Source organism: Agelaius phoeniceus, chromosome 17, assembly GCF_051311805.1.
Source record: "Agelaius phoeniceus isolate bAgePho1 chromosome 17, bAgePho1.hap1, whole genome shotgun sequence".
Lineage (NCBI taxonomy): Eukaryota > Metazoa > Chordata > Aves > Passeriformes > Icteridae > Agelaius > Agelaius phoeniceus.
In genome coordinates, this window is record NC_135281.1 from 1,671,231 (window position 1) to 1,687,812 (window position 16,582).

At 53.3% G+C, this 16,582-nt stretch overlaps 1 protein-coding gene across 4 annotated transcripts in view; it reads left to right on the plus strand.

Moving 5' to 3' along the window:
• Nucleotides 1-16,582, plus strand: part of L3MBTL1 (L3MBTL histone methyl-lysine binding protein 1) — a 35,533-nt gene that overhangs the window by 8,950 nt on the left and 10,001 nt on the right. For 2 of the 4 annotated variants that reach the window (XM_077187259.1, XM_077187258.1), the window contains 13 exons: nt 5,590-5,771; nt 5,988-6,150; nt 8,162-8,385; nt 9,055-9,199; nt 9,336-9,465; nt 10,089-10,212; nt 10,801-10,888; nt 12,931-13,022; nt 13,615-13,719; nt 14,476-14,611; nt 15,074-15,174; nt 16,232-16,383; nt 16,459-16,535. In XM_077187259.1, the coding sequence (XP_077043374.1) occupies nt 6,015-6,150; nt 8,162-8,385; nt 9,055-9,199; nt 9,336-9,465; nt 10,089-10,212; nt 10,801-10,888; nt 12,931-13,022; nt 13,615-13,719; nt 14,476-14,611; nt 15,074-15,174; nt 16,232-16,383; nt 16,459-16,535 (1,510 nt within the window). In that variant the 5' untranslated portion in view covers nt 5,590-5,771; nt 5,988-6,014. Of the gene's footprint in view, nt 1-5,589; nt 5,772-5,987; nt 6,151-8,161; nt 8,386-9,054; nt 9,200-9,335; nt 9,466-10,088; nt 10,213-10,800; nt 10,889-12,930; nt 13,023-13,614; nt 13,720-14,475; nt 14,612-15,073; nt 15,175-16,231; nt 16,384-16,458; nt 16,536-16,582 lie in introns of those variants that run through there. The other 2 variants (XM_054644185.2, XM_077187260.1) reach the window with 2 other exon arrangements.

Genomic DNA, 16,582 nt, shown 5'->3' on the forward strand with positions numbered 1-16,582 from the left:
TGATGGCAAGGATGGGGAAGTTGTCTATTATGGCTGAGGAAATTCCTGAAAAAAGTAATTTACAGAATCTCAGGCTGGGGGAGGCTGGAGGCACCTCTGGAGGTCACCTGGCCCAGCCCCTGCTCCATCAGGGCCACCCAGAGCCGGCTGCCCAGGATGTGTCCAGGTGGCTTTTGAGTCTCTGCAGGGATGGAGACTCCCCCAGCTCCCCGGGCACCTGCGGCAGTGCTCGGCCACCCTCCCAGTGCAGAAGTGTCTCCTGAGCTCGGAGGGCCCCTCCTGTGGGTCACTTTGTGCCCGAGGCCCCCGGGGCTGTCCCTGGCCCTGTCCCCTCTGCAGCCTTCCCCTGGCTTTTCATCCACAGGGATGAGATGCCCTGAGCCTGCTCTGCTCCAGGCTGGGCAGTGCCAGCTCTCTCAGCCTCTGCTCATGGCAGAGACGCTCCAGTCCCTCCATCAGCTTCATGGCCCTGTGCTGGACTCTGTCCAGTCTGTCCCTGTGTCCCGTCCTGGGCAGCCCAGCTCTGGGCCCAGCACTCCAGGGCTGGCCTCACTGGTGTGGAGCAGAGGGAAAGGATCCCCTCCCTCTGCCAGCTGTGACACAGCTCCCAGTGCAGCCCAGGACGCTGTTCTGCATTGCTGCAGGAGCACATTGCTGGCCATGGGCATCCTGGTGTCCAGCAGGACCTTTCCTCCCAGCTGGGCAGCCCCCAGCACGTAGCAGTGCAGGTTTTAGGAATATTTAAAATTCTGAAAAGCCACTAAGTGAATACCTGTCAATATTGTTTGAACCAGAGTACTTCAAGCCAATTTTGTGATGAACAGGAGCACCTCTCTGGAGCAGATCATGCTTTCTAAGCACTGTCAGGGCTGTGCAGCAGCTCCGTGCCGGGAGCTGCTCTCTCCATGTCCTCTGTGCCCTGTTGCACACAGCATGTCCCTCCTCTTCCCAAGGAATGGATCGCTCCCTGGTTCTGCCGTGGTTTGGTGAGAGGGTGAGTGTGAGGGTGAGTGTGAGGCTGTGCTAGGTCTGGAGGCTCGTGTGTACAGCAGCCCTGGAGATGCTCTGCCAGCCCCAGGGTTGCTGCTCTGCAACGTGGCTGTGCCAACACCCAGCGATCCCTGCTAGATGAGCTAAAGCTCTGTGAGCAACAGGGCCAGTGATCCTGGTTGCCTTTAAGTGTGTGTTTTGTGACCTGTGTCCCTGGTTTGTGACTGTGTGCACAGGCTGATGTCCCCAGCTCTCAGGTGCTCAGGGTGCTCAGACTCAGGGGCCCTGTGCTGATGGCCTTCCCTGCTGGGCCATGCAGGGACCCCTTTTCTGTGCTGGTGCTTTGTCTCCTGAACCTGAGGGTTTGTGTCTGACAAACTGTTCAGAGGCACTGATCCTGCTGTCAGAACTGGTAGGAATAGGCTGGTGGGGTCTGGTTGCAGACAGGCTCCATGTGCACAGCCCTACCCTTACATGGAGCACGGAATTCCAGGAGCAAAGCAGGAGGGAGCAAAGCACTCCCAGATGAGAATTGTCTTGAAAAATTCCACCCTCCAACAGCACATTGTGGTGTTCTCTGGAGGGACCATGTGTCTGTGTGTGGGGGTTTCTTGGGGTGGCTTTCCTCCTCCCTGGCTTTTCCAGCCAGGGATCCTTGGCTGTCCCTCAGCAGAAGGCAGAAGTGAGGAGTGGATGTGAGGAGTCCTTGTGGATTGGATGGGCAGCTGGCTGAGGAGTGGGGCTCACCTGCACCCTTTGTAAGATGTGGAGTTACACCCAATACCAGGAAAAATGGAGAGCTCAGGGCCTCGCTGTTTGGGCCAAAACAGCTGCAGCTCCACTCACTGTTGCTCTTTTAAAAGCTGGCTTGGGGAGTGGGGGGTTTCAAGGCTGCTGAGCAGCCTGATTCTGGTTTGTCTGGGTGGGCAGAGCTTTATCAGATGCCACTGGGGCATGTGTAGGCCAAAAGCTTTTTAAGACAACAGCTAAAAAAAAGATAAATAAAGCTTTTGTTCAATACCTAGGGCAATCAGCAGAACAAATCATAGAATATCCTGAGCACAAGGATCCTGGTCCAACTCCTGGCCCTGCACAGACACCCCAGCAATCCCACCCCATGCCTGAGAGCTTTGTCCAAATGCTCCTGGAGCCCTCCTGGGGAGCCTGTTCAATGCCTGACCACCCTCTGGGGTTAAAACCCTTTCCTAACACCCAAGGAAAAGTGTGAGTTTGGCTTGCTAATTGTTGTGCTAATTTGCAGATTTGCATCCTGGTAAACTGGATAAAGACCAGGCCGGATAAAGACCAGGCTGGGTAAAGCCCTGAGCAGCCTGGTGTGATCCCACCCTGCTGGGAGCAGAAGGTTGAATTACAAACCCTCGGGGTTCCTGAATTACCCTGTGATGATCTGGGTCACTCCAGGGCTTGCAGGATCCCCTGAAGGGATCTCTGGGGCACTGGATCCTGCCTGGGCTCTGGCTCCAGGGGCTGAGGGCACCAGAGCTGTCTGAGCTCTGGGCACCCCCTCCATGACCTCTTCTCTGCTCCCAGAATGAGCAGGGTTATCAAAGTGCCTTTCTCCTGCTGTGGCAGTGGTGCTAGGGCAGGTCACAGCTTTTCCTTGTGTAGCACTCCTGACCTGGGATACTTCACAGCAGGTTGTTTTTATTACAAAAATTAGTGAATTTACATTATATAAGTTATATATTAGTAGTAAGTGCTTGAAGGGGTTAACATTTTTTAAACATTTATGTAATATTAACAATAGCTATGATTTATTGGTATTACTTATAGAAAGCAGAAACAACAGTTATGAGTTTATTACTAACAATTTCTAAAACTTTGAATCATTGGGGAATCAGCTGATGACTTTGTAGATAGAATTTGATTGAGATTTTTAAATGTTTTGTTTTTAGAGAGATTTTTGGTAGTTGAATTATTACTAATACTTGTATCTTTATATGGTGGTTTCACTCATTGGGAAACACTTTTTACAGTAAAATATTTGTGTTTATATTTGGGATAGTACTGATTTGTATAGTGTCCTTCCAAGGGGTTTTATACCAGAATTTAAAAAACTGTGAGCTGCAAACAACATCTCCAATCCTGATTCTCAGTCCTCCAGGTGGGGATGGAGCTCTGCAGCCCAGATATTGTGCCATGCCCACACATGTGAGGGTTACCCCAGGAATACTGAGTTAAAACTTTACCAGTGTGTGCTATGGCTGATGGGAGCAGTGTTGGTGGGAAATTCCTGTCTGACACCATGGAAGCCCCTGGCAAGAGGTGGGAGAGCCCTGGGAGCTGCTGAGTTTCAGCTGTGGCAAGAGTGTGCTTACAAGTTCACACCAACATTGTTCTTGCTGCTTATGTGTGGCCTTGGAACAGTTTTGGGCTTGGAATAGAATTTGTGCTCCACGTGTGCTCAGAGGGCAGGAGTTGGGACAAGGAGTTAGGGAGAGGTTTCCACCAGCACCACAGAAGTTGCTCCAGCCAGGGGTGCTGGGGAATGCACTCACACTTCTGCTGAGGGAGCAGGAGGCACAGCTGGTGGGAGAATGGTGGCATTGTTCAGGTTGTAGAGGACCTGTAAGATCACTGAGTCCAACAGCAGGGCAGGGCCGTGGGCTGGATGGGCCCCTCTGCCTCTTGGAGGGCTCCCAACCCTCTGAGCTGGGCTGCCCCAGTGCTGGGACGTGCCCTTGGCTGCAAGAGAGGCCTTTCCCAGGAGGCTGCTGGAGGAGGGCTTGTCTGGAGGTTAAGGTCTAAATCTCAGTTGTTTAGCTTTTCCAGTTTAAAGAGCAGCACCACAATCTCTAATCCAAATTCATTCTGTTCACCCTGAGCTCACAGTGTCCACATCATCAGCCTAGTCCTGTAAGGATTTGGAGAGTGAACCACAACCACAGAATATCTCAAGCTGGAAAGGACACCTAAGGACCATCAAGTCCAACTCTCTGCTCCTGGCACCCAAAATGAAACCATAATGTTGACTACTGCTTCACATTTCCTGTGCAAGTATTTGCTTTTGTGTTCACATCAGAGACTGTGAGAAACTCAGGTGGAGCATCATGAACCTGAGCTGGATCTAGTTCTCTTCCTTTCCAGTCCCAAGTTCTGTTTGAATTTAAAAAAAGGCAAAAGTTCCCACAAAATGAAGAGTTGTCCTTGAAATATTTGACCCAAAGATGAATCAAGGACTGACTGGATTTAAGTGCCAAAAAAAGCAGATAGATTACTACAGGGTATTAGGAAGCACTGAAACAGGCTGGGTGCTAAATCCATTTTGACTTTCACTTGGAGTCTGTTGTCCAGATTAGTTTTTCAGTTCCTTCAGCTGTTTTGACACTTAACAGTGCTTTTCTGCACCTGGAGAGCCTGAAAGGTCTGTGCTGTTTGCCAGTTGAGCATCGGGTGTTTCTGGTCACAAACCTGACAAAACTGGGAGAAGTAGATCCCCCCCTCAATGCGATCACACCTTCCCACTCTGTGCCCTCTGATTGTAACACCTTTATCTGAATGCCTCAAGTTTTAAAATTCCAGACTTTGTCCTTTGTAGCCCAATTCTTAGCTAACCCTGCTTCACTGAAATGAGTATCCTGTTTTCCACATGGATGTCTTTCCTTTCAAATGCAAATTGCATCAGGAGGGGCCAGGACACGGCTGTGGTCCTCTCTGTGGCCCTGCCTCCATCCTGGCAGCAGGTGCTTTGGAGAGGGGGCTGCTGACACGTGGAGCCCCTGGGCCCATGGCTGGGGGCTGCTCAGAGCCAGCCAGGGCCAGTGGTGCCCTCGAGGCCCTGACACTTTGCTTCCTCCTTGAGATTCATGGCTAGACAGTGTCTTGGTTTGGAAAGACAGGTGCCTGCTAAGGAAGGCAAAAGCCTCCCCTGAAATGGAGAATGTGAATCCCCCCACCACTAGCTCCGAATTGTTGTCATTTTTAAATTAAGGGGCTCTCGGGCAAAACATAAATAGGGGAGCAGAAAATAACAGTTCTTTAATAGGGAAGAAAATAAAAGCATAAAATAAACAATGCACTAAACTAAAACAATACTGACAGAGTCAGAACACCCCGTGGGTCAGGGTGTTGGTGGCAGTCCAATTAGAAATGTGGCTGCAGCCCTCCTGCAGTGTCAGGCGTGGTTCTGTTGGAGCAAGGGGGTCCTGTAGAGAAGGATGTATTCTGCCTCTGAAGATCCAGTGGAAGAAGAGGCAGCTGCTGTTCCTCTGGAAATCCCGTGGAGAAGCTGTGCTGGTGTTCCAGAATCTCCAGATTGTATCTGGGTAGCAATGCTTGGTTCCTCCCTCTGGGCGGAGCATCTCCCACTGGGATGCTGTAGTTCTTATCAGCCATGCAGGGACATTCAGTAGCTGTTATCAGCAGATGTTCCTCCCCGCCTCCCAGAGGGTGGAGTGGGTGTGGAAGAGATAAGGAAAACTGCAACTGCCCAGTTAACAGAAGACAACTGCCATCCAGATGGCAAATAGAATACATCACCAGTCCCATGAGAAACTCAGGTGGGGTACAGGGACATCAAGTTCCCCCCAGTAAGTCACACCCCCAGTAACTGCTGTCACTTGTGAAATTCTCTTGCAGCCAGTTGCAAGATCAAGGGTGACACTCGGACGGGAGAACAGGAAGGGTATCTGCAGGGAGCTCTGCCTGCTCCAGGGTGGGATTTGGCAGCCCTCAATCACAGTCTGTCATTGTGGGCCCCTGTGGGAGCCAGGAGAAGCTTGTGGTGGACCTGTGCTCGTGCCATCTTATGGTGGTGCCAGGTGAGAAAAAACCCTCAGCATTTGCAGGCTCTGAGCTGGGACCTCACAACAGGGGCTTGCATGGGGCATGCTGTGACCTTCATGTGGGTTCAGTGGACCTTGAATGCATCTTCCAGGGGTTTCTGCTGGGAGAGACCATCCTGTGCAGTCACTTTCTCGCTCCTTTGTTATGTTTATACTGGTACCCAACTTGATTTCTTCCCTGCTGCCCTGCAGGGCCTCGCTGTGTGCCCAGGCAAGGTGATGGACAGCAGGGGGGAGATGGAGGTGGTGAGGAGCTCCAAGGGTAGTGCTGCTGGGGAGGTCAGTGTCCACGTGGTCACCACCGAGAGCACGGTGCAGAGCACCCACCTGCCCACCACTGCCTTCATCATACCAGGTATGTGGAGCTGTGCTCCTCCCAAACCTTGGGAGGCAAAGACAAGCTGCTGTTGCCATCTTGGATGTTCTCTGAGGCTATCCCACATCACTTGGACTGTTTGTGGTCAATCAAATCTCCCTGAGCTTTAAACTGAGGCCCTGATGGGGGGGGCCCTGAGCCAGGGCAGTACAGTGTGCTGGTGCCTGCTCTGCAGGGCTGTGGGCTCCTGGGCTGCTGCATTAGCAAGGAATCCTAGAATAGCTCAAGCTGGAGGGAATCCATAAGGATCATTGAGTCCAAAACCTGCTCCTGGCAGGAGCACCTACAATGAAACCACAGGGACTGAGTGTTGTCCACACACTCCCTGAACTTGGTGCTTCCCTGGGGAGCCTCTTCCAGGCACTGAGCAGCCTCTGGGTGAGGAACCTTTCTCTAATGTCCCACCTGAAGCTGCCCTGAGGCAGCTTTGTTCCATCTCTTCGGGTCCATTGCTGGTCCCAGGAGGGGGAGATCAGCACTGCCCCCGGGAGGAAAGTGCAGAGAGCAATGGGGTCACCCCTCAGCTTCTCTCCTCCCAGCTGAACGGGCCAGGTGGCCTCAGCTGCTCCTCCCAAGTCCTGCCCTTGCACCTTTCACCATCCTGGTCCCCTCCTCTGGACACAGCTCTAGCTCTCAGCTGTCCTTGGTGTGTTGAGGAGCCCAAACTGTCCCCAGGACTGGAGGTGAGGCTGCCCCAGAGCAGATCAGAGCAGGACAGTCACCCCCTGATGTCCCCTTGGAGCTGCCAGGGCACTGCTGGCTCCTGTTCCATTTGCCCTCAGCCCAAAGCCCCTGAGCCCGTTCCCCACAATAGCTCCCCAGTCTTGCTCCCCAACCATACAATTTTTCAGGATTATCCCATCCTAGGTACAGAATCCAGGTGTTACTCTGGTTTCATGCACATGGTGGTTGGATTGCCCAGCTGTCTGGTCTATCCAGATCTCTGTGTAAGGCCTCTCTACCCTCAAGGGTGTCCACAGCTCCTCCTAATTTAGTGTCATCTATAAAATTACTTTATGGACATTCTGCATCCAGATTATTTATAAAAAATCCATAAAGAATTTCGGAGCACTGGCCCTCAACCCTGAGGAGCCCCACTGGTGATGGCCACCAGCCTGATGTGCACCCAGTTCCTGTAAGGCTTTGAGCCCAGCTGCAGGAGAGCCATCATCCAGTTGTTCACCCAATGGACAGTGGACTGGATGAGCTCTGTACTGGACACTTTGTCCAGAAGGCCACTGTGAGAGGCAGCATCAAGGTTTTGCTAAAATCCTAAAACTCACATCTGTTGCCTTTCTTGGTCAGCTTAGTGGGGTGACCTTTCCATAAAGGGAAATTCAGCTGGTTAACCAGGACTTCCCCTTGTGAACCTGTGTTGGCTGTGACCAAGGACTGCCTTGTCTCTCCAGTGTTTTTCAGTAACTCCCAGAATAACCTTCTCCCTAATTTTACCAAGCACTGTAGTGAGACTGACAGGCCTGTAATTATCAGGGTCATCCTTCTTACCCTTCTTGAAAATTTGGACAATTTTGAGCAGCTGACCAGTGTCTTTGAGGAGATGTTTGAGCAAAGCATGGTTGTGTGTTGGGTGTTCTCTAGAAGCAGATCTCCCAATTTTTCCTGGTGCCTCAGTTCTCATTGCAGAGAGGCCCTGGGTTGCACAGTGTGTTCCTTTGAAATGTAACTAAACTGGAAGCTGCAGTGCAGGAGCAAACTGCTGTCACATCAGGCACAGAAACAGTCTGAGATCAGGCTGAAGTGGAAACCCTTGAATGGGGATAGTGTTGGGTGCCTCCCCCCCAGCATGAGCCATCACTGGCTACAGATTTTTTTGCGTCTCTCTGCTTCCTTTGTGCTTTGGCCCACAGCAGAGCCCTCACCTGGGAGGCCATGTCCTCTGGGATCCTGGGCTGCTTTTGAGCCTTGTTTGCATCAGTGAAGTGTTCTGTGTATGCCTCTGGTTGTTTGTCTCATTTCTTCCCTTCTCAAGCAAACGCCACTGCCATCAACCTTCCCACGAGCACCTTAGAAATCCAGCGATTCCCCCGGGAGCCCCAGAGGAGCACAGGGGCCGAGAGGCCAGACAGGGGAGCAGGGAATGAGCCCATCACTGCTGCTGTCATTCCCCAGATCAGCGGGGTGCAGACCTGCAGCACAGTCCGTGTGCTGGAGTGGAAAGATGGGGTGGCAACTTTGCCTGGGAGTAACCTGCGGGTAAGTGTAGCCCTGGGCTGCTGGGTTTGAGCCTTCTGCCTCTCCCCACAGCTGCTTGTGCTCATAAATCCCTCAGCCTGTGCCAGGCAGGGAGCACCAGGATGTGCCCTGGCCCCCCTGCACCCCAGCTGGAGGATCCCTCAGCTGCCCCAGCTCTTCTCCTGCCCCATCCCTGTGGCCCTGCCATCCTGGCAGCTTAGCACAGAGCTCACAGAGGTGCCTGGGGGGCTGCAGCAGCTCTGTCCTGCACAAGGAGGCACAGGGGTGCTACGTGCTGTGCAGGACATCTTCTCTTCCAGTCTATACTGTGGGCTTGGCTCTGCCCCAGCTCCTGCCCTCACCCTGGGAGCAGCAGCCTTGTGCTCATCTGGCAGCAGGTGCCTCAGGGATACCCTCAGTGCATGACAGCTTGCAGAAGATGCACCCATTTCTCAGCTGTGGCTCAGCCTCAGGACACCTCATCCTCCAGCCCCCCACCTGCCAGCTCCAGCTGAGTGCCCAGCACAGGCTGCAGGCAGGGCACCTTCACAGGGCCTGGGGTGCTGTGCTCAGAAGAGTTGTCCTCTAGTCAGACACACTGATGACCATCCCTGTCCCTCATTTGCAGAACAACCACCAGTTGTATGTCTGTCCTGCTGAACTCTTTCCTTGCTTTTTGTTCGCTGCCAGTTCCGGATAAATGAGTACGGCACGCTGAAGGTGGTGAGTGCTGATAAGCTGCCTCCTGTGGAAGCTGTGAAGGAGGCTCACACAGACAAAGATGGGGACTCGGAGGTGGCACCGCCCAGCAGAGACAATCCTACTGTGGCTCAGGGTAAGGGCACCGTGGTGGCACTTGTGGGGTGGGTACCAGCATCCAGCAGATGCTGCCTGGTGTCTCCGTGGGCGAGGCAGATGTCTGTCTGTCTGCTGTCCCTCGGGGTGGCTCACTGCTGCTCCTGCCGTCGCAGACGTGCCCGAGCAGCCCACGGCAGAAGGGCTGTGCCACTGCGATACCTGCGGCCGCAGACACGTGTGGGACGGCGCCCGCGAGGGCAGGGGCTTCTGCAGCGAGCACTGCCACCAGCAGTTCAAAGAGAGGTAAAGGAAGGGGGCTCTGTGCCCTGTCCATCCCTCTGCCCTGCCCCACATGCTCCAGCGAGGGATGGGAGCGCCTCTGGCAGGTGCTGGGGGTCCTGCATGTTCCACTTAATCCTGGAGGCAGGCTGGGGGAGGAAAACTTCCCAAGGGAGCCAGATTTTCTCCTGCCCAATGTGTGGCCTTGTAAACATATATCTGCTGGAGCTGGAGGTTGCTGCAGTGGCTTCCAGGCTGAGCAGCAGTGGAAGGTCACAAGTCACAGGGGCATTTCCAGCCCTACTCCTGACCAGCGTGTGACTCTCAGGACTTGTTTTCCAGGATCTCTGGTGCGTCTTAGAGCCCTGCTACTAAACTAGATCCTTGCTACTAAACTAGATCCCTTTTGATTCATCCCTGGGTTCAGGTTTCTAACACCCAAGTGTGTGAGGGTGACTCTGGCCTGTCCCTGGCTCTAACTCTTGGCAACTTGTGTGCGTACATCCCCCCACAGCAGGGGTGGGGGCACGTATGAGTAAGAAATGGGGGGACAGTGATTGTCCAGCAGCCCCTCCCTTGCTGACACCCCAGGCAGTGTCACCATGCTGCACTGGCTGCAGTGCTTGGCCCTCCCTCCCTCTATGCAGGTCTGTCATTGTGGAAAACTCTGCCAGCAGCACCAATGCCACTGAAATCCTCAAGCCTGTGAAGAAACGAAAGAGGAAGGACTATCAGAGCCCCTCAGAGGAAGAATATGAGTCTGAGCAAATGGTAGGACAAAGACAGGGAGGGGGTGGGTGCAGCCAGTGTCCAGGGGGCTGGAGGCCAGCCCTGTGTGCACAGATCTCATCGTGCTGCTCAGGGCTCTGGCAGCTGCAGGTCAAAAGGGAAACAGGTTGGCCAAAATGCCAAAAAGACTTGAATGTGTGGAGATGAGGGCTGGTTGTTTGGCATGTGGAGCACTGAGGCCTGGGCAGTGCCAGACTCTCCAGGCTGGGCTGTAGGCACTGACCCCTCTCAGCTGCTCTCTTGAGTCCAGGCCACCACAGTAAGGGTTGCAGTAGGAGAGTGTCTGTCTGTGTGCTGGGTGTCCTGAGGAGGGGAGAGACTTTGACAAGGTAAGGAAGCTCTGCTTGCCAGCCCTGACTGTAGCAGGTCCATTTCAGGTGTGATTGCTGCCAGTGAGCCCTGAAGTCCCTGCAAGATCCCATCACCAGATTCTCTGGCAGTCCATCTCTGGGCCAGGCATTGGTCACACTGTGGACCTCATGGGGGTGCACTATGGCCCTGGGCACCAGTGTGAGGATACAGCACACAGCCAAAAACCTCTGGGTTCTGTTCTGTCTGTTCTCATGTCAGGAGGAAAAGCAGGAAGAGAGGAAAAGCTCGGTGGAAGACTCTGCCATGAGCAATGTGGAGGCTGAGGCATGGAACGGGAGCCAGCACGGTACGGAGGGCGGGGTGGCTGTGGGGTGAGCACTGCTGCTGGGGCTGGGGGTCCCCCTGCAGGGTTGGACCCCTTTGGTGCTCCTGCAGGGTCAAACACCCACTGCAATGCGCTGGCACGTGGTCCGGAAGGCTTGTGAGCTCCTCTGCTTGCTTGATCCTGCTCTCTCTGTCTCTTTCCGTTTCTCTCCTTTCCTCTCTCTCTCTCCATGGGAAGGGGGCACCCCTACGGAGACGGCACTGGCCCCTGCTGGACAGAGCTTCCTGTCCCTCCCCTCAGGAGCTCAGTTTGTTACTGGCTCCTGGGCACTGTGTTTGCTCCCAGGGACACTGTCCTGAGCACGAACAGGACTGCACCACGAGTGGCTTTGCCCTCTTTTGGGATTGGCTCACAGGGAACTTCCCTCCCTGGCATCAGGAGCTCACAAGTTTGCTCATGTAGGTGCAGTGCCACTGAGGCCATGTTATTTGGGGTTGTCTCATCCTGTGGGATTTATTCTGTATCAGAGATCTCAAAAGCAGAGCTGTCAGCATGGAAGGAAAGGAGACAAGCTGAGGGATGCAGTGTTTGCTTGGCTGGTTTTTTTCCCTGCAGTGTGAAGGAAAACTTTGGGAAACATGAAAATAAACATTTATGGAAAATAGACATTTATTTGTCTTTGAATACTGAAAGTCATACTCAAAATAATATTAAAATTAAACCGTTCCAACTTCATGGTCCTTGCCATAACCAAGTGCGGGGACAGTGGCAGGGGCCAGGTGTCATTAACCCCTGATGTTACAGTGAGTTAACCACCATTAAAAAGGAATCTCAGATATCATACCTGCTTCTCACTGATCCCTGAGTATATACCTTCCCTGCTGCATACAAGTAAGCAGTGATGAGCTTTGTTACTTCAGCATTTTATTTTCTCTTATTTTAGAAGTACTTCAGCAAACAAAATACACACCTGGATGCCTCAGTGCAGCAGTCAGTGTATGCTCTTACTCTTGGCGTATTTGTCATTCCCCAGAAGTGCAGAGCTTGTACTCACAGATTCCCCAGCCATGCCTGGTATTTTTTCTGTGTCCTAAGGAATAGTAAAAGTGTTTTTCACTCTGAACATGTCAGCAAAGCAAGGTCAGTCACCTTGCTTACTTAAGTCCACCTTTAATTTCTTCCTTAAGTTTCTATTTTTTTTTTCCATTTCCTCTTCCCCTAAGCCCAAGGGAGGAGGGAGTTGGTCTGTTTTTCCCCTGCATTTCTAGCCTGCCCTACCTGAGGCTGTCTGCCATGGCTAATCTGTATCTGGGAATTCCTCAGCACTGGAATAGACACAGCACCCCTGGAGTCCCTTCAGCTGCTGCAAATTAGGGAGACAAAGAAGCTGGAGAGCAAGAGACTCGGGTTGTGTTTCACAGGTCTTGGGCAAAGCCTTTGTGGCCTTCTCAAAGGCATGAAGGGTCACCTCCCTGCCTATGAAGAGACAATGCTGTCTTCTTTGTCACATGGGCAAGCTCACCTCTAGGGCATCAGGGTGGCCTTGCTGTGCCACGAGGCTCAGGTGGCTGTCTCAGAGCAGAGGATGGCAGAGCTAGGATGTGAACCTGCTGCTGCTTTGACTGTCTAGGAGCCCCTTGCAGCTGGGAATGATTCCCAGACCTGTGCATGGATCCTGCTGGCTGCCACAAATCCATCCTGTGTGGACATAGCAGATGTTCTGGCTGGAAGAGGGTCTGGTCAGGTTCTGATGGCTCGTCCTCATGCTGCCTGGAGTCCCAGGCTCATTGGAAGGGACCTTAAAGCCCATCTGGTCCCATCCCCTGTCATGGGCAGGGACACCTTCCAGTAGCCCAGGTGCCTTACTAGGACACGGTTCAGGACATTTGGGTCATGGGGGGCTCCTGGCTCTGCCTCTCATGGTGAAGCCAGCCAGGTTCGCTGGAGAAGGGGCTCTGGCAGGATGGTGCTGAGCTGTGCAGGGATGCAGGACCCTGTGTGAGAGTGGGGCAGGGCTGGAGCAGCCCCTCAGCAGCGTTTGTGTGCGTTTGTGCTGCGCTCAGGTGCCAGTGAGGAGAAGAAAGAAGGCTGGTCTTGGGCGTCCTACTTGGAGGAGCAGAAAGCTGTCGCTGCCCCTTTAGATCTCTTCCAGGATGTGAGTTGGGATTTTCCTGTCTTTTCCCCTCTTTCATCTTCTCTTTTCTTTCCCTTTTTTTTCCCACCCCTCCTCCTTCTCCTCTCTTCCTTGCTTCCCTGTTTTGCGGGACTCTGAGCAATAGCCAAGCTCCCGTTGTCAGCTGGAAGTGCCAGGGCAGCCTCCAGTTTTGATTTGCCCAGAGTCCCACTCCCCAGCAGGTGCCGGCCCCATCCCAAACACCCCACCTTTGCCTAGGACACTGCTGTGACTCTGGCAGGGTGGTGGAGCCTTTCCAGCCCTTCCTGGAGCAAGGTGGGCTCTCCTGAGGCTGTGCTGCAAACAAGTCAGGCCTGTGTCCTGCTCCCCCTCCTGCAGCTTTTACCCCAGGGACACCTTGCCCTGCCAAAAGCAAGAGATGTAAATCCATAAGGAGGTGTAACACTGTTTTTTTTTTGCTATGGGAAAAAATAAAATTTGGATGACAACATAATCTGTGGCCCACAGTCTCTTGGTCCCAGCAGCTCCCATTGCCTGGTAGTTGCTCCCCTGGTGGGTTCTAGACCCAACTCCCTGTGTTGGTTTTACATTGTAGTTTAATTTTTGTTTCCAGTACCAAGTAGCTTCCCAGCACAAGAATGGCTTTAAAGTGGGGATGAAGCTGGAGGGGATCGACCCACAGCACCCATCCATGTACTTCATCCTGACAGTGGCTGAGGTAAGGAGCCTCCAGTGCCCCTGTTCCTTGGTTCCTCCTGGCTCAGCCACAGGCTCTGGGGCAGGGGAGGGGCTGCCAGCTGGCCCGTGGAGGAGACAGGGCCTGTCACTGCAGGAGATGAGCTGCTGCTCCAGCAGCTCAGGCAAAAAAGCAGGGAGTTCCCTGCCAGCTTGGAGGGACAGGACACAGCACTGTGGAGCTGTGTTGGTCTCTGTCACCCTGACACAGCGCAGGAGGAGGGATTATGATGGCAGCAGTTTATGTCCCTAAGACAGGTCTGAGCACTTGAGATGGAGGGTGTGGAGGCATCCCACTGCTCTTTTTGTGTCCACGCAGATCCACTTTCCACTCAGCCACCTGACAGCTGGACCAGCCTTGCCTTGCAGAGCTCCCTGGGCAGCCAGTGTGGCATTTAGCCAAAATCCCTGCATCAGCAGCTTGCCAGGCTGCAGAAAAGGGAGTTTTTGTGCTTGCTGGGTCCAGCAAGGTTCTCCACCATGGCATTTAAAGCACCAGCCTGAACATCTCTCCTCTGGGCTGGCTTGTGGTGCCTTTGCACTGACCTTGTTCCACGCTGGTCACCCTTTGAGTCTGGTTTGTGCCTCCCAGTTTGGGCACCAGTCTGTGATTGACTTTTGGCCTCCCAAAGTGACCCGTGCTGAGCTGGTGTGTGGGAGGGGGTGTGATGCTCAGCCAGGGACAGCAGCAGGTCTCCATGGCCCATTCCTTCTCCTTCCTCCCACTTCCTGCTGGCAGGTGTGTGGCTACCGCATGCGTCTCCACTTCGATGGCTACTCCGAGTGCCACGACTTCTGGCTGAATGCTGACTCCCCTGACATCCACCCTGCTGGCTGGTTTGAGGAGACAGGGCACAAACTCCAGCCCCCCAAAGGTAAGGAGTTCATTCAGCTCAGGTGGTGGGTCCTGCTGAAGGAGGGGGATGAAGAGTGGGCCAAATGTAGAGCTTGAGGTGGGGACAGGGTGGCTCCAGGGTGCCACGGAGGGATGCTGCTGTATTGGTGGAGTTCCACAGGACAACATTTCAGGCACCCATCTCTGCTTGCTCACATTTTGTGGCAAAGCCCTGTTGCTCTGGACCAGCTGTGCCCCAGGGCAGGCAGGACTGGAGGAGGAGCTGTGCTCTGGATTTCCACTCCACTGCTCATGTTTCCTAACACCCCTTCAAAAGCACCCATCAGCCCTCAGCCATGGGCTTTGGGCATCCCAGGGCTGCTGCAGATCCTGTCTGCCCACAGCAGGATATGCTGGCAGGGTGACAGTGGCTCAGGGATGGCCAGGTTCACCCTCACATCCTCCTGGCTGTGAGCTCACTGCTCTCATTTCTCTTCCTGAGGGGTTGTAGGTTATAAGGAAGAGGAATTCAGCTGGACAAACTACCTGAAGTTAACAAAAGCTCAGGCAGCTCCTAAGCACCTCTTCATGGTCCGAAACACTGTGAGTAGCAGCATCTCCTTCCTGCCAGAGCCTACAGGTTCAGGTGTGATTCTTCCCCTCCAGCTGAGCAAAATGCTTCCACCAGCACTGGGCTTTGCTTGGTCCATCCCACACCCCTCAAGCCCACAGTGCTCAAGAGCCAGGAGTATGTGGCACACTTTGTTGCTCAGGATCTGTAGCTTGGGCACTCATTTGATATGCTCAGAATTGGTGCTGGTCTGATTCTATTTCCTCCAGGTTGATCTCATGGACAATTAAATGTGAAGTATTGATGAGAAGTAACTACTATTCTCAACAATTATTTAGCTAAAATATATCACCTAATGTTTCATAAGTATAGTTCCTTTGTCTCTTTGTCCCTTTGTTGTTTCTGTGTCTGCCTATTTTTTTCACATGGAAGCTTGGGTAAGGAAAGTGGGAATATAGGAGAATGAAAATGCTGATTATTCCTTTGTCAGCTGCAGAGGAAACTCACCCTACTGGCAAATCAGCCTCTCCAAGTTATTTATTGTGTCTGAACCCTGCTGTGTGTGATTGTCCTAGGGTGACGTGTGGGTTTACTTTCTGGAGGGGCCCCTTTTTGGAGGTTTTCTCTCAAATTTGCCCTAAACCAGGACAGTGATGCAGTGTTTTGTACAGAATCTGGATCTAAGAAATAAAGGCAAGGAAGGGAGAAGTGCCCCATCCCGTCTCCTCCTGCCGTGCCTGAGGCATTGGTCACTGCTGACTGTGACCTCAAACAAATGTTTGGGGACAAAGCAGAACTAGTCTCAGTTTTCTTGGAATTTTCTGGTTATAGAAGATCCTGAGGGTCTGAAGATCACTTTTCCTCTTTCTTTGTGTGGCCCAGCTGAGTTACTCACCCACTTCCTCTTTCCTTGCAGGGCAGCACATTGCCCATCCGGGAGCCTGAGTGGCCCCAGGCCTGTGTGGAGGCCAGACAGGGTCTGGTTTTGGGAGGGTTTGGGCAGGTGCCTCCTTGCAGCAGGCGTGGGCAGTGGTGAGGAAGGAGCTGGGGCTGCAGCTCTGAAAAAGCCCTGCCCCTCTCTCCTGCCAGCACGAGGCTTCTCCAGGCTTCAAGGTGGGCATGAAGCTCGAGGCCGTGGACCGCATGAACCCCTCCCTGATCTGTGTGGCCACAGTGACTGACGTGGTGGACAATCGCTTCCTGGTGCACTTTGACAACTGGGATGATACTTACGACTACTGGTAAGGCCTTGGGAGGCCATTGCTGGAGAGACACCCACAGAGGGCCCTGTGTAAGAGCTTGGGTATGTTTTCTAGGTGTGATCCCAGCAGTCCATACATCCACCCAGTTGGATGGTGTCATGAGCATGGCAAACCCCTCACACCTCCTCAAGGTGAGTCAATGATCAGTCAGGTGCAGCCTGGGAGTGCATCCCCTTGG